At 37.3% G+C, this 26,746-nt stretch overlaps 1 protein-coding gene and 1 long non-coding RNA gene across 13 annotated transcripts in view; one reads left to right on the plus strand and one right to left on the minus strand.

Moving 5' to 3' along the window:
* Positions 1–761: 761 nt before the first annotated feature.
* On the minus strand, positions 762–1,574 carry LOC116276358. The gene has a single exon (XR_004185831.1). It is a non-coding gene; the product is annotated as an uncharacterized LOC116276358 (long non-coding RNA).
* A 7-nt stretch (positions 1,575–1,581) lies between these two features.
* YTHDF3 (YTH N6-methyladenosine RNA binding protein 3) overlaps positions 1,582–26,746 on the plus strand; it is a 42,483-nt gene continuing 17,318 nt past the window's right edge. For 2 of the 12 annotated variants that reach the window (XM_017962054.3, XM_021942378.2), the window contains exons 1-4: positions 1,582–1,925; positions 2,407–2,431; positions 8,328–8,413; positions 17,205–18,803. In XM_017962054.3, coding sequence (XP_017817543.2) covers positions 1,902–1,925; positions 2,407–2,431; positions 8,328–8,413; positions 17,205–18,803 — 1,734 coding nt within the window. In that variant the 5' untranslated portion in view covers positions 1,582–1,901. Of the gene's footprint in view, positions 1,926–2,406; positions 2,432–3,808; positions 3,829–5,659; positions 5,806–8,327; positions 8,414–17,204; positions 18,804–23,794; positions 23,917–26,746 lie in introns of those variants that run through there. The other 10 variants (XM_021942384.2, XM_021942381.2, XM_031669587.1 and 7 more) reach the window with 9 other exon arrangements.

Genomic DNA, 26,746 nt, shown 5'->3' on the forward strand with positions numbered 1-26,746 from the left:
TCGAGACCATCCTGGCTAACATGGTGAAACTCCATTTCTACTAAAAATACAAAAAAATTAGCTGGGGTGTTGGCCTGCGCCTGTAGTCCCGGCTGCTGGGGAGGCTGAGGCAGGAGAATAGCGTGAACCTGGGAGGCAGAGCTTGCAGTGAGCCGAGATCACGCCACTGTACTCCAGCCTGGGTGACATAGCAAGACTCCATCTCAAAAAACAAACAAACAAAAAAAGTTTCAGTGCCTTTACCAAGGTTATAACACTAATTCTTGCTCCACTAGAATTCAAACTCGAATTGATTGCGTTCCAAAGCCATGATACTAAGGATCAAAGACAAGGCTTTCAAGATTTCATAAGCCTCCTCTTGTATATTCTCTCTCAAGTTCCTGGTTCACAGCATGTACCAGCAAACTCATTAAAACTAAAACGGTGTTTGGGAGTGAAGGATGTGAGACATTGAGAGCAACAGCAGAAAGGGTTGGGGGAGTCTTGGGAAGTGCAAGGGTGCTCAGGTTGGGACCTGTGGCAATGAATGGGAGGGCCAGGGAAACTGACCAGAACTCAAAAATGCCTCTTGGTGATTCACAAGAAAGGTCGCCTCTCAAGTTTTTCTGTTATTCAGTGCTTCTAAGATACTGTTGCACTGTAAACTACAAAATTAATCTTATGATTCCACAATTATACTTTCTAAATGATCACTTATTTGATGGTTTTGAAGTACAGAAAGTATTTGGTCATTTAAATTATTTCCTTCCACGGAGTCTGTATCACTGAAAGACAAGGAATGTTTGCCTTTATTGTAGATATTTCAATGAAAATGTCAACATGTTGCAAATTGGCATCCTTTGGGTTTGCCAATATGTGGAAAAAAACTTTTTCAATGGAAATTTCCCTCTTTTTAGGGTCGAAAAGACGCTCTGCAACTAAAGTATCCCAGGCAACTTTATTCATTCAAAAAAATCAGAGCGGAGTCAAAAGCACAAATCCATGAATTGGGCGGCGAAGTCTGACTCCAGAGATAACGGCTGAACCGGGTTTGGAGAGACTGAACCCGCGCCGGTGCTCCTCCCGTTTGCTTGGACATGTTTGAGTACCACAGCTCTAACCCGCCACTTCAGCTGCACTGGCGGGTTTGTGGGGACGCAGCAACTCCGTCCCGAGGGCGGCTGAGTCAGCACCCGTGCCCGCGGCTTTGGGCGGCCGCTGGAGGTTCCTGTTAGGCCCGGCCCGCTCACCGGGATCTTCCCTGCCTCCGTCCAGTCAGCCTCCAGGAGGGCGCCGCCGGCCGCCGTGACTTAAGCAAGGCACTACTGTCTCCATCGGCTGCCGCCTCGGCCGTCTTCCTGCCCAGAGTGCGACAAAATCTGGCCAGCCTTCCAGCTGACGCCGCTCGGCCAGGGCCCTGCAGCATCGGGGCGGGATAGAAGGAATCCGCAGACCAGACGCTGAAAGTTGGCGCTCGCCGACGCCCCGACGCCCTCCCTCCACGACGCATGCGCCCACGGGCAGTCAGCGCGGGTCCCGTCTCCGGTGACGTGGCGGTGCGGAGGCGGAGCCAAGACCGGCGGCGGGAGGGTGGGGGAGGAAGAGCGAGGTGAGCGCGGACGTCAGAGTGGAGAGCGGAAGGTCAGGGAGGCTCGGAGCGGAAGTGAGACTAGGGAGTCTGTCCGCCATTGTGGACCCGAGAAGCGGAGAGCAAGAGGGGGAAGAGGAGCGTGCAAGCGGAAAAGACGGGCCTCTTCCTCCGACTCCCGAGCGCGAGGCCCTCATTTTGGGTTCTCAGCGAGTGGCGGCAGCGGCGGCGGCTGGAACAATCACTCGGCCAAGGGCGACAGCCAACTGCTGTGAGTGCACGGGGAGAGGCCCAGGCAGCGGCGGCGGCGGCGGCTCTCGGGTTGCGGTGAAGAATGTCAGCCACTAGCGTGGATCAGGTGAGGGAGCAGAGGCCCCAGGCTCGGCGAAGGCCCGAGTCCCGGAGCTCCACCCTCGCGCGGGGCTTCGGCTCCTCCCCGTCACCGCCGCTGCCGGCCCCATAACGGTGCCCCGGGCGCAAGTTGCTGCGGTGTAGCTGCCTGGGCCGGGGCGTACGTCTTGGCCCCGTAGCCTGCGGGCGGGCGCGGTGCCGCGGTGGGTGGGGGCAAGGACCGGTCTTAGGGGCCTTAGGACACATCCTGAGGGCGGCAGACATGGGGCTGAGACCGGGCGAGCTCTGGGAGAAGGATTCCGAGTGGCGGGTGGGAGGTTTAAAGGCCGGGGGTGGTTGGGAAATTGGTGGCTGTGGAGGATATGGTGGGTTTTTACTCCTACGCGGATAGTCTAAAATAACTTGTCTTTGATAATGCCTTTGATTAACACACTTTCTCTCTTCTTCCTTTTTCTCCTCTTTACCGCATCTTTCGTCTTGTTACACAGAGACCTAAAGGGCAAGGAAATAAAGGTGAGTTTGGATTTTTTTTTTCTTACTGCTCAATGTTGCCTTGATGTTACTTTTAAACTCTGTGAGGGTTTTTTGTTTATTTTTGCTCCCTCTTGGGAAAAAATGTAGGATTAGAGAAAATATTCATCATGGCTAAGGTAGCCAAGTTCTATCCAGAACTTCAGTAGTTCGTTGCTTTGAAGCCACTTTATAGAAACCAAAGTAGTACGAGAAACAGTTTCCTTGTCAGTTAAGCAGGAATTGGTGTGAACCTAGTGGTATTTCTTTGGTTTTCCAGTTTATCTGTGTTATGTAACTTCTGCCACAAAAAATTTCTACATATGTATGTAGACAAGTATATTCTTAAAGTGGACATTTTGTTTGACATGTCTGGATTACACTGGAAAATGGAACTCTACATAGTATTCCATCACATTAATGAAAATTGTACTGTTAATCACAGATTCTATTGAAGTCAGTTGCAAGGAGGCAACAACACGAGAGAGATTAGAATTAAGTAGGCATGCCATCTTGCACTGTTGTCCTGATTGCAAGGTGTGAATCAATCTGGTATTCTATAAAGGGCTGAGAATAAAATAATTTGTGACTTTCTTTCAGGATTTTATAATTTCCTCTTTAGTAAAAGTAGCATTGAAAGAAAAGTGTTTTTTTTTTAAGTGTGTTTTGTATTGATATGGAACAGTGCAGTCAGCTGACTACATTAGTCATGTGACATTTAGTTAAGTATAGAACAATAACTGCTTTCTTGGGATAGTGCCAATTAAATAACATCAAAGCAAATTATATGTAACATTTTGTAGTGCTTGAAATTACGCTAAAATTTGCTTTCTGTTGATTTCAGTAACACAGTGTTGGAAATTAAGATCTATAGTAGCCTTTTAGATATAGATTGTCTTTGGTGCCTTTTAAATTCTTGTTAGGGTATTTATTTGCTATTGCAAATTTGGTGAATTTAAAATAATAGGTTTTGGAAATGTAGATTAGTTAATTTCCTTTGAAATGTGGAATTTGTACATGCCAATTACATGGCACCATATTAGGTAACATTTATTGGTTTGTTTTTATTAAAGATGTTTTCTTGCAGTATATAAATATTTAGACATTTTAATTTTTAAAATTTCATTTCTAAAATTTTTTGTTATTGTAAGCATAAACCTGAAATAAAATTGGATATTGATTTATTTTAAATGAGTTTTTAAAAATTTGTGAATTTTAAAAAGAATGAACCTTTAATTTCTTTTTTTGCTAGTCTACCCATTAGGAATTATATAGACTTGGAGATTGTGAAATTGTGGTCATTATTGCCTAGCATAAATTATTTTATCCTAGATCTGTGGGGAGGTGGCACTTTGCAAGGCTATTTGAAATGCTAAGTGTTTTGTGTTACCTGCTTTAAGGTAAGTACACAAGTTCTATGAGGTATTTGTTTGTTAAAAGAGTCTCTACAGCATTGTAAGTCAGTAAAATAAATTTGATTTATGAGTGGTCATTTCACTTAGGTAGGCACTGGTGGCATCTTTGATATTAGACATGAGTTATCTATAAACTGTATAATATATCCACTGTTTGCAAATAAGTATTTTTTGGTTATTTCAAAAATTTTTATCCGTCAGTATCACTTCTGTTAGGTGTATTCAGACACATACACAAAGTATTTATTTTGATAGTTTTTTATTCTCAAGAAATTTTCTTTCTTTCCCCCTTTTTCAGTTTATTAATTTCATATAAGGTTAGAATAATGGATTGGGATTCCTTGGAGTCCTGAGTTCTAATACTGCCTTTGGCTACTGACTTGCCAAGTGAGCTTGAAAACATTCTACTTGTTTGTCAGAATCTCCCCTCTATAAAATAAAAATAATAACTCTAGTCATAATTCCTGTGGTATGTTGTGAGGATTCTTATAATTACAATAGTTCGCTGCTCTAGTAGCAATTACATTTGCTGGATTTCTTTTCACTTTCCTCACTTAATCTATTTTTAAGATGTGGGAAGACTCCTTTGCATGGAGCCTTGGCAGGAGGGGAAAAATGTTACTGGCCTGAAAGTATTGCTAATCATTTAAGTTCCTTAAAAATGGCAGATGCTACAAGTGCACAAATACACATATACGTTATTTGTATTTTTATGACCCTGCAGGGAGAATTACAAGGCAAAGGCAGCACCACCAGTGAACCTCATATTAGTAGCTATGTGTGTATTTGAGAAAAGCTGTTCTGCCTTAGCTTGTTTCCAGCTAGTAAAATTATTTTACAATTCTGTTTACTTTTATTAAGTTATTTTTCTTTAACTACAAGCTCAGTATTCTAAATATGTGTAATCTTGAATTCAGAACTTAGCAAGCTTATGAAAAATAATATGTCCTTGAAAAGCTGGTGTCAGAGTTTTGAACACATAATCTTTTTCAGTCAACTTACTCTAATTTCAGAGATTCTGTTTCTTTTCTGAATTGTCTTCAGTTGACAGCATTAGCCTGACACCTAATTTTAGTGTCTTTGATTTTCTGTATATCCTTAATTACTTAATTCATTACAGAAGCCAAAAGGAATTCTAAATAAGTGTCTTTGATATGGCAAAAATGTTTTTGTAGAATAAGTAATAATTCAAGGTTTACTTGTTTTCTAAGTTTGAATTCTTTTTTAATTAATAGACTGTCCCTGTGTTAAATATCAGAACTCTTTATTATCCTTGGCAAGAGTAGTACCAAAGGATAGTAGAAATTTAAGGATAATTATTGCCTATTGGTTCATAATTTAACACTGACTTTGTGTTTTTTTTTTATTATTAACAAGTAGAATTTTTGCTTATTGGAATGAAGGTGTGCAGTGCTTTTATTTGGGAGTACTATGGATGGAAGTGTCACATGCCATACTTAAAGTTTTAGGCCTTACTGCCTCCTTTCTCCTCTTCCTAAGTTTATAAATAGCAAATTCATGGAACAGGATTTATCTTTTTCCTCCTCTCCACTCTCTTCCAACAGAGAGGCATATGCATTGTTTTATACAACTATAATTTAAAATAATTAGGTTAAATTTGGCTAAGGTTTAATTTTCAGGAAAGTAGTGGAAAATGTCTTGCATTTTGGCAATATTCAGTTGTATTCTTTCCTCATCCTCCCAAGAAATGATTTCAAAGCACTTTACTGTCATTATTTTAGGCTTCATTTTATCAATCCTCACAACGTCCTTGTAAGGAGATAGAGGGTATATGGTATTGTCGCTGTTTTTGTAGGTGGGGAAACATGATGCACAGATCTGTTGACTTTCCTAACTTGATGTAGTCAGGACCAGAGCAAAGAATCACCTGGCTCCTAAGGCCCATGTTCTATCTTGATTTGACTCTGTTTCATAGAGCAGAGGAAACAGGCGAAGAATCATGTAAGTCATCTGTTCTTTTTTCCCCTGAAGAACTTTTACAGACTATGGAACTAGCTTGGATTTCAATTCTATTTAATGGTTTTCAGACTCCAAGACATTAGTTTGTCGTTAAGTAATATTCAAAAACGAAAGTCTTTACGATCGTTTTCTTAAAGATACACTTCCAAAACTTAAGGGCTAGTTTAATGCAAATAGCTTCTCAGTATATGTGAAGTACTTTTAAATGAACTTTTTTTTTAAGTAGATTAACTTCTTGTACTATATTTTAAGACTGTAGACATTTATGCATCATTTAAAAATGACTGTAGACTGTATTTGTAATAGTATATGGGTTGTTCTCAGGCTTAGCCTTAGAAGAGAAAGAATGGAACAGAAGAAATAAGTAAAAATAGCAGTATAATATACAGATAAATTTTAAGTAAGTACTTTTTTTTTTCTTTTTTTAAATAGAGACAGGATCTCGCTCTGTAGCTCAGGCTGGAGTGCAGTGACATAATCATAGCTCAGTGTAACCTGGAATGCCTGGGCTCAAGTGATCCTCCTTAGACTCCTGAGTAACTGGGACTGTAGGCACATGCCACCACACCTGGCTAATTTCTAAACATTTTTCGTGAAGATGGGATCTTGCTAGGTTGCCCAGGCTGGTCTTGAGCTCCTGGCCTGGCAGTTTTTGTATTTGTATGAACTAGATTTTTGAGAACCTAGTGGATATGAGAGATAGTCATAATTTTTAAGTTGTTAGCTGTTGCAAATATTGACTAACATGTATGAATGTAATAGTGAAGAATATTTTTTCAAGAAGTAATAGACCAGGCATAACTACCTTTGATTTAGGAACAGTAAAGCCGGTGTCAGAGGAGAACAGGTATGTCAGAATCTCTTGGACTGAAATGAGTAACCCAGCCTTATAATGGCACTAGAAGTAACCTAAGGCACCCTCTTTATTTTGGTTTCTAGTGGCTATTACATATTTAAATTCCATGGAGCATATTTAGCTCAACTCTAGTTCTGATGCAGTCCTTATCAGACATAGTTAAATTAACGTTAGTGGAGCCAGGATCAAGTTGACCTTCAGGTTGCTCTTGTGGCCTCTGAGGGGCAATGTGGTGTAGTAAGAAGTCTACTTGGAATGCTTTACACAGTAGCATCATATCTTTGAGTGATCTTTGCTACTCATCGGATGGCAAAGATTTAAGGGATTTTGTGTATCCTTGCTCGCAAGCCACTGTTAACTCATAATATTACATTTTAGGTGCTCTATACTCATGGGAAAATTTAGGGATAATAAAAATGTTACGATATTACACAGGAACACATAACTTAAACCCATCACCCTCCTAACTTCATAAAATTTGGTGATGTTGTACCTTTGAGCAATAAATCTTTAGATATTGAGTTCTTTTTGTTTCTAATTTGCAGACATCCATCGGAAACTTTATCAACTTTTTTCATCTTCACTAGTATAGAATAGTATATTTACATAGTGCCACCCCAGCAAGTATTAGCCTAGTAACACTTCTGTTTAAATGGTTCTAAAGTCATCTTAGTCCTATTTGGATCTTGTAATATTTAATGTGATAATATCTAAGATTATTGAACACTGTCATTTAATAATCAGATGAGATGAGGTAGGTACTATTCATAACCTTCTGAAACAGAGAAACAGTCAAAGGTTAGAGAGGTTAAATCCCTAACTGGAGGTCATCTCCTCAGTGGGGGACTTGAGATTCAAATTCAGGACCTTACTTCTGGAGTCTGCTCAAAAGCACTCTGAAACAGCATCCAGAGAATAACAACTTCAGAGTGTTTATGGAGATGACCTTTGAACAAAATTATTTTCTGACTTGTTTTCTCATCTGTTGCAAGGGTGATTATGGCTATCATTTGTGTCTTAATTTTGTTTGTCGTTTCATGTGAAAGTCTTCGTTTTAGGGGGCTTGGAATTAAAGCCCTCTTTATTTAGACATTTCATAATTATAAGTCTATTCATTGTGATATTGTTTCAAGTTAATTTTAGCCTAAACTTTACTGGAGACATTTAAGATATTTACTGTAACATGAGATTAAAAAATAGTTATTTTTTTATTAGAGTAAATAATTTAGAGATTTAAACAAAGTTAGAGAACATTCAGAAATCTTTTTTATTGCCTACAACACTACTTGAAATAGTTATTTTAGATTCAAATATAGCATTAGGAAACTCTTTCCAACATCGTTATATAACAGTTTACTCACTACAGTGTTGAGATTGGGATATTTACTTATAGTTTTTGGTAAGAGGAAGTATATATATGGCTTGATGTAGTCTTGGGCTTATATATCAAAAGACTTTTAAGTATTTGTGGCACATAAATATTTGTATCTAAAATAGTTTATCCTTAAGAGGGTTCTTAAAAGGAAAAATAACTCAGTATTATTTTTTCTGATTACTTTTTTGGCTTGAAAAATATTAAAAACATTAGATTGTGCTGTGAGTTTCGTAAAGATAGCTACAACGCTTCTAATACAAACATATTTTTTAGTTTCAGTACAAAACGGTTCGATTCATCAAAAAGATGCTGTAAATGATGATGATTTTGAGCCATACTTAAGTAGCCAGACAAATCAGGTAAGTCTTCTGACAGTTTCAGATTTTAGGAAATTAACCTTTTATTAATATTAATTGATTTTCCAAATAGATTATTTAATGAGATTAACCATAACATGGATTCATTCATCTCGTGCACCTATATAGTAAGTGAGTAGTGAGTAGCAGTTGCAGGTTTATGGCACAGGAGAGTTCTTCAGAAAGTATAGGCACCAGAAACTAGGTTATGAAATACAGAATAAAGATTTGAAGGTGACCATTATTTGTATATATTATGGTTAGGTTTTGTGTGTGTGTGTGTGTGTATTGAAGGAACTTAATTTTTTAATGTCACTGCTATATCTTCATAGCTTAAGCTAATTAAAAGGCTTAATTAGCTAGAAATTTGTGTATTTGGAGGAGGGATTAGTTGCCTGAAATTGCCTGCAATTTTGAGTCAAGTGTAGTGTTTTCTTTTTTTTAAAACATTCCAATTTGAATTCATTGATAACTATTGAAAATTTTAACATGCCTTGTTAATGTTAGTGATAGAGTTAAGGAGTTTATAAACATACTTGCTTTATAAACAGTTGCTTGCGTATTGTAGACATGGACAGTTTTATCAAAGCAAGTAATTGGTAACTGGTGGCCTTGAGTATTTGTGTACAAGCATAATTCCAATTTAAACATTGAAGAACAATGGTATTAGGTATCTGTATGCCATTTCTGCATCCATTTCTGTCTGTTATTAAAAATATGCCACTGATAGAAATAAATGAAGAAAATACATTTTCAGTATTCACCAGTTTTTTTTATAGAGAACATTCTGGAATGAAACTTTTTGCTTTGCATTAAAAAAGCAAAAAATGCTCAAGAGCTTCGGGTCTTAAAATTAGTTATGTAGTTCTTTGGAATAATTTTATGATTAATTTCATTGGAAATTCAGTTTTTTTGTTTGTTTGTTTTTAATTTTTGAGACAATCTTGTTCTCTTGCCCAGGTTGGAGTGCAGTGGCCCAATCTTGGCTCACTCCAACGTCTGCCTCCCAGGCTCAAGTGATTCTTACTGCCTCAGCCTCCTGAGTAGCTGGGATTATGGGCACATGCCACCATGTCTGGCTAGTTTTTGTATTTTTTAGTAGAGATAGAGTTTCACCATGTTGACCAGGCTGGTCTTGAACTCCTTACCTGAAGTAATCTGCCCGCCTCAGCCTCCCAAAGTGCTGGGATTACAGGCGTGAGCCACTGTGCCCAGCTGAAAATTCAGATTTTAATTGGCACTGTTAAAGATGCCAGTTAGTTTATGTGCATAAATTTGAAGAGTAAATTGGAAAACTGAAGTTTGACTTGTCTGCTTGCATATATGGAGAAAATGAAAAATGTACTCTAAAATTTTAACCTAAATTTTTGAAACTGTGAAAGAACAAGGAACCAAAACTTACTACAGAATTGAACAATTTGTACAGTAGAGTTATAGGGAAAATTTGAACAAAAAATAGTTCCCAATTTGTGGGATGCAGGATTATTTTTAGGACCAAGGAGAGTGGTGGTTGTGCTCAACCTCATCTACCTCTTGGTTGCTTCCCCTTGACCACCCCTTCTGATCTACTGAGCAACATTCCTAGCATACATTGGAGGAGAAGAAATAAATGGGAAAGAAAAAAACTTTACGATCTCAGCAAAATTACTTTTCCACCTAAAGGTTATGAAAGTAGATCATTTGTTGTGAAATGTAGTGCAAGTTTTAAAAGAAGTGTGATTTTATTACATTCTGGCTCATAGAGTGATCTCAGTTAACACTTATGGCAATATGGCAGTATTTTCCAGCTTTGCTGAGAAATTTTGATATTAGGAGGTGTAGTAAATATTCCTTCAAAAAGATCTCCATGTTTCGATGGGTTTGAGAAATTTTGAGGGCTAAACAGTTGAACTGTTTTTTTTTTTTTTTTTTTTTTTTGCTACTTGATTTCATAGTTTATAAATTATAATTGAAAATGAGGTTCTTAAGATGAAGATATAGTATAAAAAATCCTGATTTGTTCAAACTGTTTATTTTATTTTTTTGAAACGGAGTCTCGCTCTGTGGCCCAGGCTGGAGTTCAGTGCCATGATCTTGGCTCACTGCAACCTCTGTCACCCAGGTTCAAGAAATTTTCCTGCCTCAGCCTCCCACGTAGCTGGGATTACAGACACATGCTACCACGCCTGGCTAATTTTTATATTTTTAGGAGAGGCGAGGTTTCAACGTGTTGGCCAGGCTGGTCTTGAACTCCTGACCTCAAGTGATCTGCTTGCCTCGGCCCCCCAAAGTGCTGAGATGGATTACAGGCATGGAACACCCCACTCAGCCTTTCAGACTCTTTTTTAAGGAATTTTAGTGGACCGTAAAATACAGTTTTGAAATTGCTACCTGAAGTAATCTTCTTGCATGTTTTACTTGGTAACAGGTATTTTACAATTTTTTATTATTTGTCACAAGGACATAGAAGGGTTTCTGTTGGAGGAAAAATTTTTGTCAAGAGAGCTTCTGGTATTTCATAGAGGCACTTTAGTCTCTTCCTAGGGGAAAAACCAGCGGAGGGTGCCTGAATCCCACCAGTGTAGCAACCAGTGCTGTGGTTTGCATTTTATCTGTTCTATATATTGGAATTGTGCGTAAGACTTTACTTGTAAAAAAAAAAAAAAGAAAAAGTTTTAAAAAGTATTTGGGAAACCATTACTTTTTAAAGGATATAAAGGCATTTACCTTAGTGAACCCAAATGAATTTTTTCAGCTACATCATTGCGGCTTACTTTGGGACAAAACATTTGTAAAATATTTGTTTTAATGTTTTAAAAGATTTGTTTTAACTCATGACATTTGGAATCAACATTTGTATACTGTTTGAAGAGAAGTTGTAAAGTTTGATTCCAGTAAGGCCTATTCTACCTATCCTTTGCAGTACTAAATAGATTTTTAGCAGTCGTCTTTCTTTAATATTAAAAATAATTATCTCTAGCAAGATACATATTTACATTTTAAAGAGGAGTAATACTGTAGAATATTGAAAACTGGGTTTATTGAAAATTATCTGGAATCTTCAAGGTAAATTGTATGAGAATTTAGGTTACTCTCAATTACCTAGCTAGAAAATTAAATAAAATGTTTGGACCTTCTAAATAGTACTATCATAATACATGAGTGAAAACTGGATTTATTGGTGAAAGATCTCAAGAAGATAGTGGCAAATTTAAAGTTATACAACTATTTAATAAGGTCCTTATACACTGTACACAGTGTGTTTTTAAAATTAAATTCATTTATCTGATTTTAAAATTATAAATAAAAATAAATATTTTAATGGGAAAGGTGTTTAACGTCTTTTGCTAATGATTTAAATTGTTTTGTATACTTTGATCTAGTTCATATCAAACCCAAGGGTACTTTAAAACAAGTTGTTGGCCTTTCTACTTCTGTGGCAGCGTATTTCTTCTATTTTATAGTGTTCAGTTTCTGAAGGAATAAGTATTAAGTTTATAGTAATTTTGAAAGTAAATCACAGTCCTTCATTTCTTAAAATTAGTTCTTTATAGTTCTTCAGAATAATTTTATGACTGAATTGATTGGAAAATTTAGATTTTAATTGGCACTGTTAAATATGCCATGTAATTTGTGCATATAAATTTGAAGAATAATTTGGAAAACTCAAGTTGTTTGTCTGCTTGTGTGTTCGGGAAAGTAAGTTCTTAGCTATTTTTATCAGAGAAGTAATATAGAGAATTAAATTGTCGTTTTCTGCCGTTGTCATCACTGTCCTTAGTTAAGGTATTCATTAGTTCTGCCTATTGATGTGATTTTCTAACTAATAATTCTGTACTGCCACTCAACAGTCTTAAAATCCAAGTCTGATTGTGTCACTGTAATGTCAAATAATTACTGTAGCTTCTCAACAGTGAATACATTTATTATATGAATGCCCTTAAAGTGGTGGTTCCACTTCCCTTTCTAGCTCATCTTCTGCCAACTTTCTCCATCTGATTGGCAAAATAGAACTTACCGTTATTTTATGCAAGTATAAGTATTTTCTTAATGTTTCTTTCACGATCTCAATTTTTGTATGTATGTCTTATACAAACGTGTACACACACCTATGGCATTTCCTTCAGGAAGTCTTTTCTGATTTTCCAGTTATTTACTCCCTCTTCTTTGTACTTAAGTGTTTTGTTTTACTTTCTTTGTATTTCAGTTAGAGTAATTATCACATTATAGAGTAAATAAGTCTTCCTCACCATACCTGTGAAGTGTTCCCGATTGGAGACCATGTTTTTATTTTTTTGTCTCCAGTAACCAGCATGGTATCTGGCACATATAGCATTCATTATTTATTAAGCGAATGGATGGATTAGGTTATCTAATAGAATTAGAGAATGAAGAATTATGGTTGGTGAAATATTCAGGTTGAATATTATTATGACATTTTTCTTATGACATTTTTATGATTAGATATGCATAAATTATACTTTTAGAAAATTATAATAGGAGAAAGTACATAGCATAATACAAGCATTAAAATTAGAATGAACATCACTTAACTTTTTGCTTTTTGTTGTTAAATCAGAAGTCACTTCAGGAGTTTGAAGCACTTCAATTTTTGTGTGTGTGTGTGGCGGGGGGGGGGGCGTTTGGTTTTTTTTTAAAGAGGGTCTTATTCTGTAGCCCACACTGGAGTACGGTAGTGTGATCATAGTTCACTGCAGCCTCGAACTCCGGGCCCAGGCGATCCTCCCACCTCACCTCCCAAGTAGCTAAGTCTACAGGCATGCACCACCATGCCTGGCTAATTTTTTTTTTTTTTTTAATGAGATAATCTCTTGTGCAGGCTGGTCTTGAACTCCTGGACTCAATTGATCCTCCTTTTCCAGGCTCCGGAGTAACTGGGATTACAAGTGCAAGCCACCGTGCCTGGCTTTAAGCTAATAGCCTTTATAAGAGTTGCTAAAAGAAAAAAACCCAAATAGGTGACAGAGACTGAACATGGCTTGATTTACTTGTTGGCTTCTTAGTTTCCTGACCCCTGAATTACACTATGGGTATAGACAAATTAAAAACTTTATGTGTAACTGTTGTGTAGAATTCAGCATTTGTCATGGTGAAATAAGAATATTCAATATAAATTTTGAGTTTAATTTTCTGAATGCTTTCTTATAAAGAATTAACATAAAAACTTCCTACTTTGTGTGCTTTTCCACTCCCACATCCAGATGAAGACTGCTGAATCTGGATTGCATTGCCAACAATCAAAATTAAAACTTGGAAACCAGTTACCTTCATATTCAGCCCACCTTTACTATGCATCTCCATGTGGAATTCATCCACTTTCCTGTATTATTTGTCTTTTCCATTTAACTGTAGATTTTCTTTTAGCATGAGAATCTTTTATCAATGTTTTTTGCAATGTATGCATTTGATTAGTGGTTGAAATAAATAGTTAAAATTATAAATAAAGGATATGTTTAACGGTTTAAAAAAAGGATGAAGACAGTATACAGTTTTATCTTTTTTTTTTTTTTTTTTTGGAGGGCTGGAGTCTTGCTCTGTCGCCCGGGCTAGAGAGTGCAGCGGCCGGATCTCGGCTCACTGCAAGCTCCGCCTCCCGGGTTTATGCCATTCTCCTGCCTCAGCCTCCTGAGTAGCTGGGACTACAGACACCCGCCACCTTGCCCGGCTAGTTTTTTTGTATTTTTTAGTAGAGACGGAGTTTCACCGTGTTAGCCAGGATGGTCTCGATCTCCTGACCTCGTGATCCTCCCATCTCGGCCTCCCAAAGTGCTGGGATTACAGGCCTGAGCCACTGCGCCTGGCCTTCTTTTCTTTTTTGAGACAGTCTCGTTTGTCGCCGAGGCTGAAGTGCAGTGTTGTGATCTCGGCTCACTATAATCTCTGCCTCATGAGTTCAAGCGATTCTCCTGCCTCACTCAGCCTCCCGAGTAGCTAGGATTACAGATGTGTGCCCCCATGCCCAACTAATTTTTGTAATTTTGGTAGAGATGGGGTTTCACCATTTTGGCCAGGCTGGCCTGCCCTGGCCTCCCAAAGTGCTGGGATTACAGGTGTGAACCACTGCTTCCAGCCCAGTTTTATCTTTTAATCAGTTAATGTATATTCATTTATACTAGATGAACTTCTCATCTTTATTAAACTTTTGAGAGTTTTATATCACAGTGACTTTTTGTCAGTATGAAGCACTGAATACTTTTCATGTTTAGTGGATATTTTAGTGATCAAATTGTACACATTTGTGTGTGTCATCTTCATAGCTTCCAAAGTTTAGTCATTAATTTTGTTAAGATTTTTTTCTTCAAAAACTATTGTTGGTGTATTTGAACTTCCCTCAGGCTTTTCTTTATAGATATGTTTAAATATAGCAGTCAATACTTCCAATATTGATTTCTGTAAGATGCTACTATTGCAGTTTTAAACATGCTGTTGATTCCTTTCATGTGAATATTGTGAGCATTCTTTGACTATATTTGCAGTTAGAGTTACTAAGTATCCATTATAGCTGAAGAATGTGTTCAGTTAGTAAATAGTAACACATGAATTTTCCAGTTTTAAGTATAGTCAGCCCTCCATATCTGCAGTGTCTACATTCACAGATTCAGTCAGTTGTGGATCAAAAATACAGTCGTCTCTAGGTATCTGTGGGAGATTGGTTCCGGAACACCTAACAGATACCAAAATCTGCATGTGCTCAAGAACCTTATATAAAATGGTATAATAGTTGCGTGTAACCTATGCACATCCTTCTGTATACTTTAGATCATCTCTGGGTTATTTATAATACCTAATACAGTATAAATGGTTATACTGTATTGTTTAGGTAATAATGACAGGAAAAAGTCTGTATGTGTTCAGTGCAGATGCAACTATTCATTTCTTTTTCACAGCTGTTTTCAATCTGAATGGTTGAATCCACAGATGTAGAACCACTGATATGAAGGACTGATTATGTTGGAAGAAGAAATAACAATACAACTGGCAATAGCCAGTAAATCTTCATCAGAATTATTAATTTAAATGTAACCTCTATTACATTATATTTGGTTCTTAAGTTATTTTAGTCATATCAGAGAATCATTTCAAAAAACAATATGTTAAGTTAGCTTTCCGTAGACAGTAGACAGTTACAAGAGTATAACAAATACTTTGTATACCAAAGGTAATTTAATAGTAAAACAAGTAACTTAGTAATAAAACATCTCAGTTTTCAATGATAAGCCTTTTGAAAAATAATTTAAAATTAGTTCCAGGTAGGAACTGTGATGTTACTGTCACACATTCATGAGTGGAAAAGCAGCCACGAAATAGTGACAAGAGTGTAACAGTAGAAGAAATGGATTAAGAACTTTACTCCAAAGAACTTTGACTGTCTATATAAATTAAATAACCTTCAAAATGGTATTGACCTTTGAAAAGTAATACCAGTTGTACTGACAATATTAGTGGATTTTTTTCACTTTGCGTAAATCTACAAATTGTGAAGCTCTGTGCAGTGCTTTAAAATCACACATAAATCACACTTTGGGTGGCTGAGACGGGCAGATTGCTTGAGCCCAGGAGTTCAAGACCAGCCTGGGCAACATGGTGAAATCCTCATCTCTACAAAAAATACAAAAAATTGCTGGGCATGGTGGTGGACGTCTGTGGTCTCAACTATTCTGGGAGCTGAAATGGGAGGATTGCTTGAGCCTCGGGAAGTGGATGTTACAGTGAGCCAAGATAGCGCTGCTGCGCTTCTGCCTGAGTGACAGAGTGAGACTCTGTTTCAAAAATAAAATAGAATAAAAGCACACCTAAATCAAAGATCGAAAATCTAGTTTCAGAGCTTTTTTTTTTTTTTTTTTTTTTTTGCCTAAGAAGCTTACTTCAAAAGAAATAAGTATTTAAAATACTTTATTTTATTTTTTATATTATCTAGTAACAAATTTGAGCTTTTTTTTTTCTCCTTTAGTGAAATTTGGTGCCTTGATTTTTGGCAGTTCACTAAATGATGAGTATAATGAAGGTTGATTGAATTGCAGTAATTCTGGAAAAAAATTTATATGAACTCACTATTTCTAAATTAAAAAAACAAAACTGTTCTGTAATAGGTTTATTGTGTAAAATTTGGGGAAACGGAGAGTATAAAGAAAAACATGTCTGTTATTCCACCAGTAAGAAACTATGATAAGGAATTTATTTCTTTTTGAAATGAACAAGGCAAAGCAAAACAAAAAGAAATTTGGATCCTGCTATAGACATAATCTTGAATCTTCTCAGACTATGAGCATTTCTCCATTTTCTCCTTAACGAAAGTACAAAATGTAATGACTGAACTGGATTCCATCATATAGATGAGCTGTAATTCTTCTATTATTTGGCAGAGTTGTCTAGTTTATTTAATCCTTGCATGTAAGTGATTGCATACATCAGTTGGTTAAAGTACAGCTGGCTGTAAATCGTAATTTTGTGTCCACAAAGTTTACATATTAGCCTTCTGTAGAAATTAAGATATTTTTAAATTGTGACAGAGGGCCTGGCTCTTCAAACAAAAATAATACTCATTATACCCCCACTCTCGTCCCTGAAAAAAGCCTTATAGGTTATTTTGTAATAAGTATTTTAAGATGTGACTACTTATCAGCAAATTTTTCTGTTGATAAAATTGGATTTGAAATTTTAGTTTTGTTTATCTAGAATAGGTACATCTTTTATTTTCATTTACTTAAAACTTCTTGATTTTAATCTTTCAGATTTCGTTTTTTGCCCTTTTAAGAGGACATTTCGCTACTGATTGTGATATTTTGTTTTGCAGAGTAATAGCTATCCACCAATGTCAGATCCGTACATGCCTAGTTACTATGCTCCATCCATTGGATTTCCATATTCTCTTGGGGAAGCAGCGTGGTCCACGGCTGGAGACCAGCCTATGCCATATCTGACAACCTATGGACAAATGAGTAATGGAGAACATCACTATATACCAGATGGTGTATTTAGTCAACCTGGGGCATTAGGAAATACCCCTCCATTTCTTGGTCAACATGGATTTAACTTTTTTCCTGGTAATGCTGATTTCTCTACATGGGGGACAAGTGGATCTCAGGGACAATCAACACAAAGTTCTGCTTATAGTAGCAGTTATGGCTATCCACCTAGTTCTCTTGGGAGAGCTATTACTGATGGACAGGCTGGATTTGGCAATGATACTTTGAGTAAGGTGCCTGGCATTAGCAGTATTGAGCAAGGCATGACTGGACTGAAAATTGGTGGTGATCTGACAGCTGCAGTGACAAAAACTGTAGGTACAGCTTTGAGCAGCAGTGGTATGACTAGCATTGCAACCAATAGTGTGCCCCCAGTTAGCAGTGCAGCACCTAAACCAACCTCCTGGGCTGCCATTGCCAGAAAACCTGCCAAACCTCAACCGAAACTTAAACCCAAGGGCAATGTGGGAATTGGGGGTTCTGCTGTACCACCACCTCCTATAAAACACAACATGAATATTGGAACTTGGGATGAAAAGGGGTCAGTGGTAAAGGCTCCACCAACCCAACCAGTTCTGCCTCCTCAAACTATAATCCAGCAGCCTCAGCCATTAATTCAACCACCACCATTGGTGCAAAGCCAACTGCCTCAACAGCAGCCTCAACCACCACAACCACAGCAGCAACAAGGACCTCAGCCACAGGCCCAGCCTCACCAAGTGCAGCCTCAACAGCAGCAGCTGCAGAATCGCTGGGTAGCTCCTCGGAACAGGGGAGCAGGCTTCAACCAGAACAATGGAGCGGGCAGTGAAAACTTTGGTTTAGGTGTTGTACCTGTCAGTGCTTCACCTTCTAGTGTAGAAGTGCATCCCGTGCTGGAAAAGCTAAAGGCCATAAACAACTATAATCCCAAAGACTTTGATTGGAATCTGAAGAATGGACGTGTGTTTATAATTAAAAGCTACTCTGAGGATGACATACATCGTTCCATTAAATACTCTATCTGGTGTAGTACTGAGCATGGTAATAAGCGTTTGGATGCAGCTTACCGTTCCCTGAATGGGAAAGGCCCACTCTATTTACTCTTCAGTGTGAATGGCAGTGGACATTTTTGTGGAGTGGCTGAAATGAAGTCTGTTGTGGACTATAATGCGTATGCTGGTGTCTGGTCTCAGGATAAGTGGAAGGGCAAATTTGAAGTTAAATGGATCTTTGTCAAAGATGTTCCCAATAACCAGTTACGGCATATTCGCTTAGAAAATAATGACAACAAACCGGTTACCAATTCAAGGGACACTCAAGAGGTACCCCTAGAAAAAGCGAAGCAAGTGCTTAAAATAATTGCTACTTTCAAGCATACCACCTCAATCTTTGATGACTTTGCACATTATGAAAAGCGTCAAGAAGAGGAGGAAGCCATGCGTAGGGTAAGAATATAGTAATTTTTTGTTTGGGGTCTTTGTATTGCTGGTGGGGTGCATGGATAGGTATTCTTGAATGCCTGTTAGTATTCTGAGTTTGAGAATTTTCTGTGAAGGAAACCAACTACTTAAGAAACAACTCTACAAACACCCTTGAAGGTATTGTGTGTGTCCTATATGAGCCGTTTCTTTCCTTTCCCAGGGTAACTCACGCTGAGTTAGCCTCTTGCACATTTTTCATACTCCCTAGATGATAAAGGCCATTGGGCTGCAGTGTTTATCATCAAAGCTGAATAAATTTTGGCATTTGTAACTAAACAGACTTTGTAAACTAACCAGGGGCTCTAATTACTAATAATATTAATCATACTAAGATAGGAGAAAATGTATTTAGAGTTTGAAACAAAGAATTTTTTTTTGGAGATGTCATCTTGCCATGTTGCCCAGGCTGGAGTGCAGTGGCTATTCACAGGTGCAATCATGGAATATAGCCTCAAATTCCCGGCCCCGAGCAACCGTCCTGCCTTAGACTCCCAAGTAGCTGGGACTACAGACCTGTGCCACTGAACCTGGCACTTAAAACACGTTTTAGTTATTTATTTATTTACATTTTATATATTACTTAATTTTTTTCAGATAGGGTCTCTCTTGTCCCGGCAGGAGTGTACTCGCGTGAACATGGCTCACTGCAGCCTTGATCTCCTGGGCTCCAGCGATCCTGCTACCTCAGCTTCCCGAGTAGCTGGGATTGCGGTCACATGCCACCACGCCAGGCTAATTTTTGTGTTTTTTTGTAGGTAGAGGGTTTCCCCCTGTTGCCCAGGCTGATGTCCTGAGCTCAAGGGATCTGTCCCCACCCCTCTGCCTCCCAAAATGTTGGGATTACAGTCCTGAGCCGCTGCACCCGGCTGAAACAACTTTTAAATAAATGTTTTACTCTAATTTTGTGTTTATAAGAAATTGCATGTATATATATATATTTTTGTTTTGTTTTGTTTTGTTTTTATTTTTTTTGAGATGGAATCTTTCTCTGTCACCCAGGCTGGAGTGCAATGGCGTGGTCTTGGCTCACTGCAACCTCCACCTCCTGGGTTCAAGCGATTCTCTTGCCTCAGCCTCCCGAGTAGCTGGGATTACAGGCGCCCGCCAGCACACCTGGCTAATTTTTGTATTTTTGGTAAGACAGGTTTCACGATGTTGGCCAGGCTGGTCTTGAACTGCTGACCTCGTGATCCGTGCACCTCGGCCTTCCAAAGTGCTGGGATTACAGGCATGAGCCACCGTGCCTGGCAAAATATGTTTTTAAAACTTAAAACTCTTGAAGTATTTTTGTAATTTTTATACTTAAAGCACTTGTACAAAATACAGGCTTTGCAGAATTTGATTCCTAATTCTGTTATGTACCCTCTGTAAGATTGAGGGAGACATTCCTGAAATAAAACATGCTGTTTATCCTTATATTGGCCAGAATTTTTTTATTTTTATTTTTTAAAAATATCTTACTAAGTGGCCCATATGGGGATTAGCCCCCCAAATATTGGCCAGACTTTGATCACAGGGCCACAAGAGTAAGTTGAACTAGGGAATGTTTTCTCTTCCAAACTGTAACATAAAATTGGAGTTCTGTTTTTAGGTGGAAAGAGAAAATGGATGGGCTTTTCTATAGGGGATACATTTAAATTTCTTTTGAAACTTAGTAGGGGTTAAGTTAGAAGCTCCTCTAGTAAATAATGCTTGTTACTATGGAAAGCATGTTCTTACAGAATGCCTGTTCCTATGTAGAAATTAAGATAAAGAGGTAACTTAATTTAACTCTATGTAAAATGTCAGTGATTTGTTTCTGTGTGTGAAGCTGAATATCTTGTCTTCATGGTTGTGTGCAGCAGAGGGAAGTGTTTGAACATTTCTCGGAGGGAAGATGTTGGAATAATAACCCCAGAGCAGTAGTTTCCAAACCTTAGGTCACATAAGTATTAATTGGGGTGTTTATTGAAATAGTAGATTCTTGAGACCTATCCCTTGGTATATTTGTTAAAGGAACTTGTAGTGTACTTTTTAAGTATAAACTACTCCAGGTGATTCTGGTGCTAGTTATTGATTGCTGTGTTGGATTGTTAGAAACTTTGCTTTGGAGTAATTAATACAAATGACTTTAAGGCTCTGCTGAACCTTTTAGATGGGTTGCTGAATATAATTGTGTTTTCTCCCACTTAAATGTGGGAAATGAGAAAAATGGGATCAAAAGTAGTTACTGAGTTTCAGTTTAGCAGTTAAGTAAAGTGGTCATACTGTAACTGCCATTACAAATAGCGCATCAGGAGAAATGATTTGAGGTATGAAAGGTGGGATGCAAGTTGAGACTTCCTTTTTAGATTGTGCTGATTTTAAGGTACCTTTGAGAAATATAGGCAGCAAAATCTCTGATTAGGCAGTTAGATGTCGGAGTCACAGATATGGGGACCTTCTGTTCTTAAACAGTTGATAGTATGGAAGTGGGATGAGATTACTTAGGACAAAGGATACATGGCAAGGAAATAACTTTTCTTTTGCCCACCACTGAGGAGATAATCACCCTTCTGTCTTTTTTTTTTCCTACCCAACTTGAAAGTTTAATCCTAGTTTTGTTATAATATATTTGGTATGTTAATATTGTGTAGTTGTTTCAGGAAATTTTTAATGACAGGTATATGTTGTAGCTATATTATGATGTATATTGTAGCTGTGTACACAACAGTGATTTTAACTTTAACTTTACCCTTATATTGTTTCATTATTTTGTTAAATAAAGTTTGTCTTAAAGCTGCCTCCTTACATATTTTAAGTCTAGCCTAAAGGTTTTTCTGTACATGGCGAACTATAACAAGTGGAGGTATAAACAGACCGTAGCCTACTCTTGTGCCAATCGCCAAATTTTGGCTGAATAAAATGTAGCCAACTGTTCAAATAAGGCAGATGCCAACCTGTAACCAGTCGAGCTGTTGATCTTACTTCCGTTTTCTGTACATCACTTTTCCTTTTTCTGTCTATAAATCTTCCACCACAGGGCTGCACTTGAGTGTCAGAGCCTACTCTGGCTGGCTTTGTGATTCGTGAATCACATTCATTGCTCAATTAATCTCCTTTCAATTTAATTCAGCAGAAGTTTTTCTTTCTGTCACATTGCTGCCACCGTTTTTAATGCCTAGCACACCTTTGACGGCTCTATTTTGAATCTTATTTAACTTATTTATTAGTAAGCCTTTAGATCCATAAAATGTCTTTGATCAGAATATGTAAACAACCATTTAGCTAGGTATAGAATTCTTTCTAGTCAACAGCCTTTTCACTTAAGGTACTATGTATAGGCTTTGATTTATAGTTAAATGGTTTTATATTATGGAAAATTCTGAGGCTAGCCTACATTTTTTGTTTGTAAATAGCTGTTTTTTTGGTGTGTGCACAAAAGATTTTTCTTTATTTTTACATTGTGAATGTAACTGTGAAAACGTGTACATGAATATTGTTTTCTGTAATCCTTTGTCTGCAGGCCACTTTTTTCTATTAATGTCAACAAATTTGTTGAATCTTTGTCCTTGAGTTCTGTTGGTTCTTTATTCTTTTTCTCTTCTTTTGGAGGATTTGAATTTTCCTGCTCACTTATTTTTCATGTGTATTTGATTTGTGCTGTTTCTGTGATTTGTGAGGTTTTGCATTCTTCACTGATAGTAATTGTTTGCTTCTATTGTCACATTCAGCTCCCCCTCTTAACTCTGTTTTCTTAATGGAATCCCTTGATCCTAGAATTCATCTTGATTTTATTGAGCACAAAGGACTGTTTAAAACTTACGCCTGCTTTCTGTCCTTACTGTTTTTTAGAAATTTTGTATCTTTTTCTTCTAAAAAAAAATTAAATATATTAAAATTGTAAATTTCCTTGACCTGCCAGTTTAGAGTCAAGCCCTCTCTCTCCCTCTCATTACTGAACCACTGATTGGTTGTTGGTCCCTATAAGACATTTTCCATATTGTCATAATTGAAATTATGTACTATATGATCTTTTAAGACATTTATCTTTCACTCAGCATGGTATCTTTGCAATTTATCTATGTCGTTGTATAACTCAGTTTTTTTTTCTTTTTTATTACTAGGTAGTTTTCTGTTACCTAGATGGACCATTGTGTCTATTCCATTCATTCTTTGAAGGATATTTGGGGTGTTTTCCTTTTGGGGGTAATGTAAATAAGGCTCCTATAAGAATTTGTGTATACTTAAAATATGTGTATTTTATTCATAAAATTCATTCGTACAGTGAAATTCATTTTTGGGAGGTGTACAGCTCTGTGAATTGTAACATATGTAGATTTGTGTAACCACATTATCAGTTAGGATACAGAACAGTTTCATCATCCCCCAAATCCTCCCTTGTATACTAGCCTTTTGTTTTTCCATCCTTTCCCAAGGCCTAAGCCCTGGCAGCCACTCATCTGGACTCATAATTTTGTTATCTCCTTTGTGGTTGGGGGGAGGCTTCAGGACTATCCTTTGGGCTTTTTGTGTTTAGTCATTGAACCAGTAAGAGGATCATTGAGTTCAGTTACTTGCCTCAAAATGGGTACTTTTACCTTCCCCACCCCGTTTCTTTCATTGCTGGGTGCTAGTTGCATATACCTTTCCCTTTACAAATGTGGAGATGGGAGAATCATGCTGTAAATTGATTTTACCAGTTAAGTGATTCACCAGTCTGTGGAGATTTAAAAGGGAAAGCCAGTATAATGGGTTGTGCTAGGTATTTGACTGTCCCTTAAGTTTGAAATCACTGTGTTAGGAACCAGTTTTCCTTGCTTGTTAGCTGGTTAGCATATAGGGTACCATGTGTTTTTGTCCAGTTTTCTTCCTGGTACTTTTAGCTTTGTGTAGGCAGAATTTGTATTTTCATTTGTAGATTTTCTCTTTGATATGCTTGTGCTTGCATTTGGACTTCCCAGCATAACCGCTTTCAAATACTTTTGTCATTTTAGTGCTGAAGGAAGGATGTACTGCTGTCTATTCTAAGTCCTTCTTCACTTCATTGAAAAGAACAAATCAGTGGTATTTTGCTAGGATTTTCTTTACTACTTATGCCTTTTTTTTTTTTTTTTTTTTAAATAAAAGTAGTTGTAAGCCATTATTAGTGTCTGGTTTTAATATGGTCTTATCTCTCATGTATTTAGCTGGAATTTCTCAAAGCTTCTGGTATGTGGATGTACCGTATCCCCAAGTGGGTATCTTGGAAGCCTTGGGTAAAGGTTGGGTTTCATAAACAAGACACAGGCAGCACTAATTGCAAAAGACTGCTACATTTGATTAGATTAAAATCTGTCCATCTAAAGATGCTTTAAAGAAAGTTTAAGAGGCCTGGCTGCTCATCGTGGCTCATGTCTGTAATCCCAACACTTTGGGAGGCCCAGGTGTGCAGATTGCTTGAGGTCAGGAGTTTGATACCAGCCTGGCCAACATGGTGAAACTCTGTCTCTACTAAAAATACAAAAATTAGCCAGGCACAGGCATGGTGGTGCGTACCTGTAGTCCCAGCTACTTGTGAGGCTGAGGCAGGAGAATTGGTTGAACCGTGGAGTTAGAGATTGCAATGAGCCAAGATTGCACCAGTGCACTCCAGCCTGGGTGATAAACTAGACTCCATCCAAAAAAGAAGAAAAAAGAAGAAGCCATGTTTTTTAAAAGACTAAAAGAAATTTGAACATGACTGACTAAAGATTTGTGTCAAGAGTATATAAGCTAGTGTAGTGGTGCATGCCTATATTCATAGCTACTCAAGAGGCTGAGGCAGGAGGATTGCTTCGGCCCAGGAGTTTGAGACCAGCCTAAGTAGCACAATGAGAACCCATCTCTAAAATAAATGAATATATATTTTAAAGAATTTATATAGAAATTCTGTGTATTAATTTAAGAAAAGATAACCCAATAGAAAAACAGTCAAAAATGTGAATAGGCACTTAATGAGAGAAAAAACATGTTGCTAATAAGAATATAAAGGCTTACTAAAAATGAGGGAATACGAATCAGGACTACAGTGAGAATGTTTTATATCCATTCATTTGGCAAAATTAAGAAGTTTGACAATATCAAGTATTGGAAAGATTGTAGATAACAAGACCTCTTACACAGTTGCAAATGGGAATCTAAATTGATAAAGTCACTTCAAGAAGCAGTTTTGTATTTTCCTATAAAGTTGAACATACATCTACCTTATAATTCAGCAGTTATTTTCTGGGTTGCATACCTAATAGAAACTTTCATGTATAAGAATGTTAGGAGCAATCAATAGTTTTTTTTTTTTTTTTTTTTTTAAAGGCAGCAATTCAAATGTCCATCATTAGGAAAATGGCCAAATATATTGGTGCCAAGATAATAGAATAGTTAAACTGTAGTTACATGCAAAAGTATTGGTAATTATACTTTTGCTTCATCTTTTTGGTTGTAAATAAGCTTTTTGGGGGAGGCTGGACATGGTGGCTCATGCCTGTAATCCCAGCATTTTGGGAGGCCGATGCGGGTGGATCACCTGAGGTCAGATGTTCGATAGCAGCCTGGCTAACATGGTGAAACCCCTTTTCTACTAAAAATACAAAAAGTTAGCCGGGCGTGGTGGCGCATGCCTGTAATCCCATCTGCTCGGGAGGCTGAGGCAGGAGAATTGCTTGAACCCAGTAGGCGGAGGTTGCAGTGAGGAGAGTTCGTGCCATTGCACTCCAGCTTGTTCAACAAGAGTGAAACTCCATCTCAAAAAACAATAAAAATAAAAAAAATAAATTTTGGGGGGAATAAGAGTATGTGAAACATTCATACCTTTTATCCAGATTCACTTATTATTAACATGCTTCCCCATCTGCTTTATGGTTCTTTTTGAACCACTTGAGGCAACTTTCCCCCAAAAAACTATAGTGTTTTTTTCTATAGGAAAGAATAAGGGTATTATCTTGCATAACCGTAATATTCTCAGATGATCCATGAAATTGCTTATTGCTTTCTTCTAGTAGAGAATCCAGTCTAGGATCAGGTAAAGGATCTAACTTGGTTACAACAATTTTGAATAATAAGTTTAGAAGGGTTATACTAACCTGCCTTCCCCAAGTTTGGAGAGATTTTAACTAAAATTTACATTGAGGTCTATAGTTACTGTATCTTTCTATCATTTCCTACCTATGTTCATGTTTTTCTTTAAATTCTTGAGCATGATTATGACAACAAATAAGGACTTTAAAAATCTAATTTCATCTCTTGTCATTGCTAGATATTTTTTATTGACTGATTATTTTGGCAACAGGAGTTCCTTGGCTTGCCTTGGCAGCCAACAAGGCTCTTCCTGTGGAGGAGCCAACCTGTCATATCCTGTCTGCTTATATAAAACTTGGAATGTCAGGCCCTCTATTTCAGAGTGAAAGGTATTGGTGAAACATCAAATTACAGGAGAAATCTGTGCTAGTTAGTATTTGTATTACATTTAAAAACATAATTTTAATATATTTGAGTAAAATCAAGCTTAATGAGTTACCAATACCCCATTAAAAGTAGTAGTAATTCTGGCAGTGAAAGATTATTAAAAATACAAAACAAAATTGTAATTTGTATTGTTAGGAAGGATTCCTGTGTAAAAAGAACAGAAAACCAGAAAGTTTTATTGGAAATTAGAAACATAATTATCAGAATTTTAGAAATCTGAGTAACCAGATTAATAAAATGTCATGTTTTAGATCCAGTTGATGATCTGAAACTTCAGATTAGAGAAAAATTTCAAATGCGCAGCAATAGAGATGAAAATACAGAATGGGAAAGATGTGATGGAAAGAGAGGTTCTCCTGTATTACTCTAAAAGAGTGTTAAAAGAATACAGGAAACAATAATCAAAAGGAGGAATGATTAAAGAAAACAGATAAATGTTTTCAAATGGAATGGGCTGTAATCCCAGCACT

This window comes from Papio anubis, chromosome 8 (assembly GCF_008728515.1).
Source record: "Papio anubis isolate 15944 chromosome 8, Panubis1.0, whole genome shotgun sequence".
Lineage (NCBI taxonomy): Eukaryota > Metazoa > Chordata > Mammalia > Primates > Cercopithecidae > Papio > Papio anubis.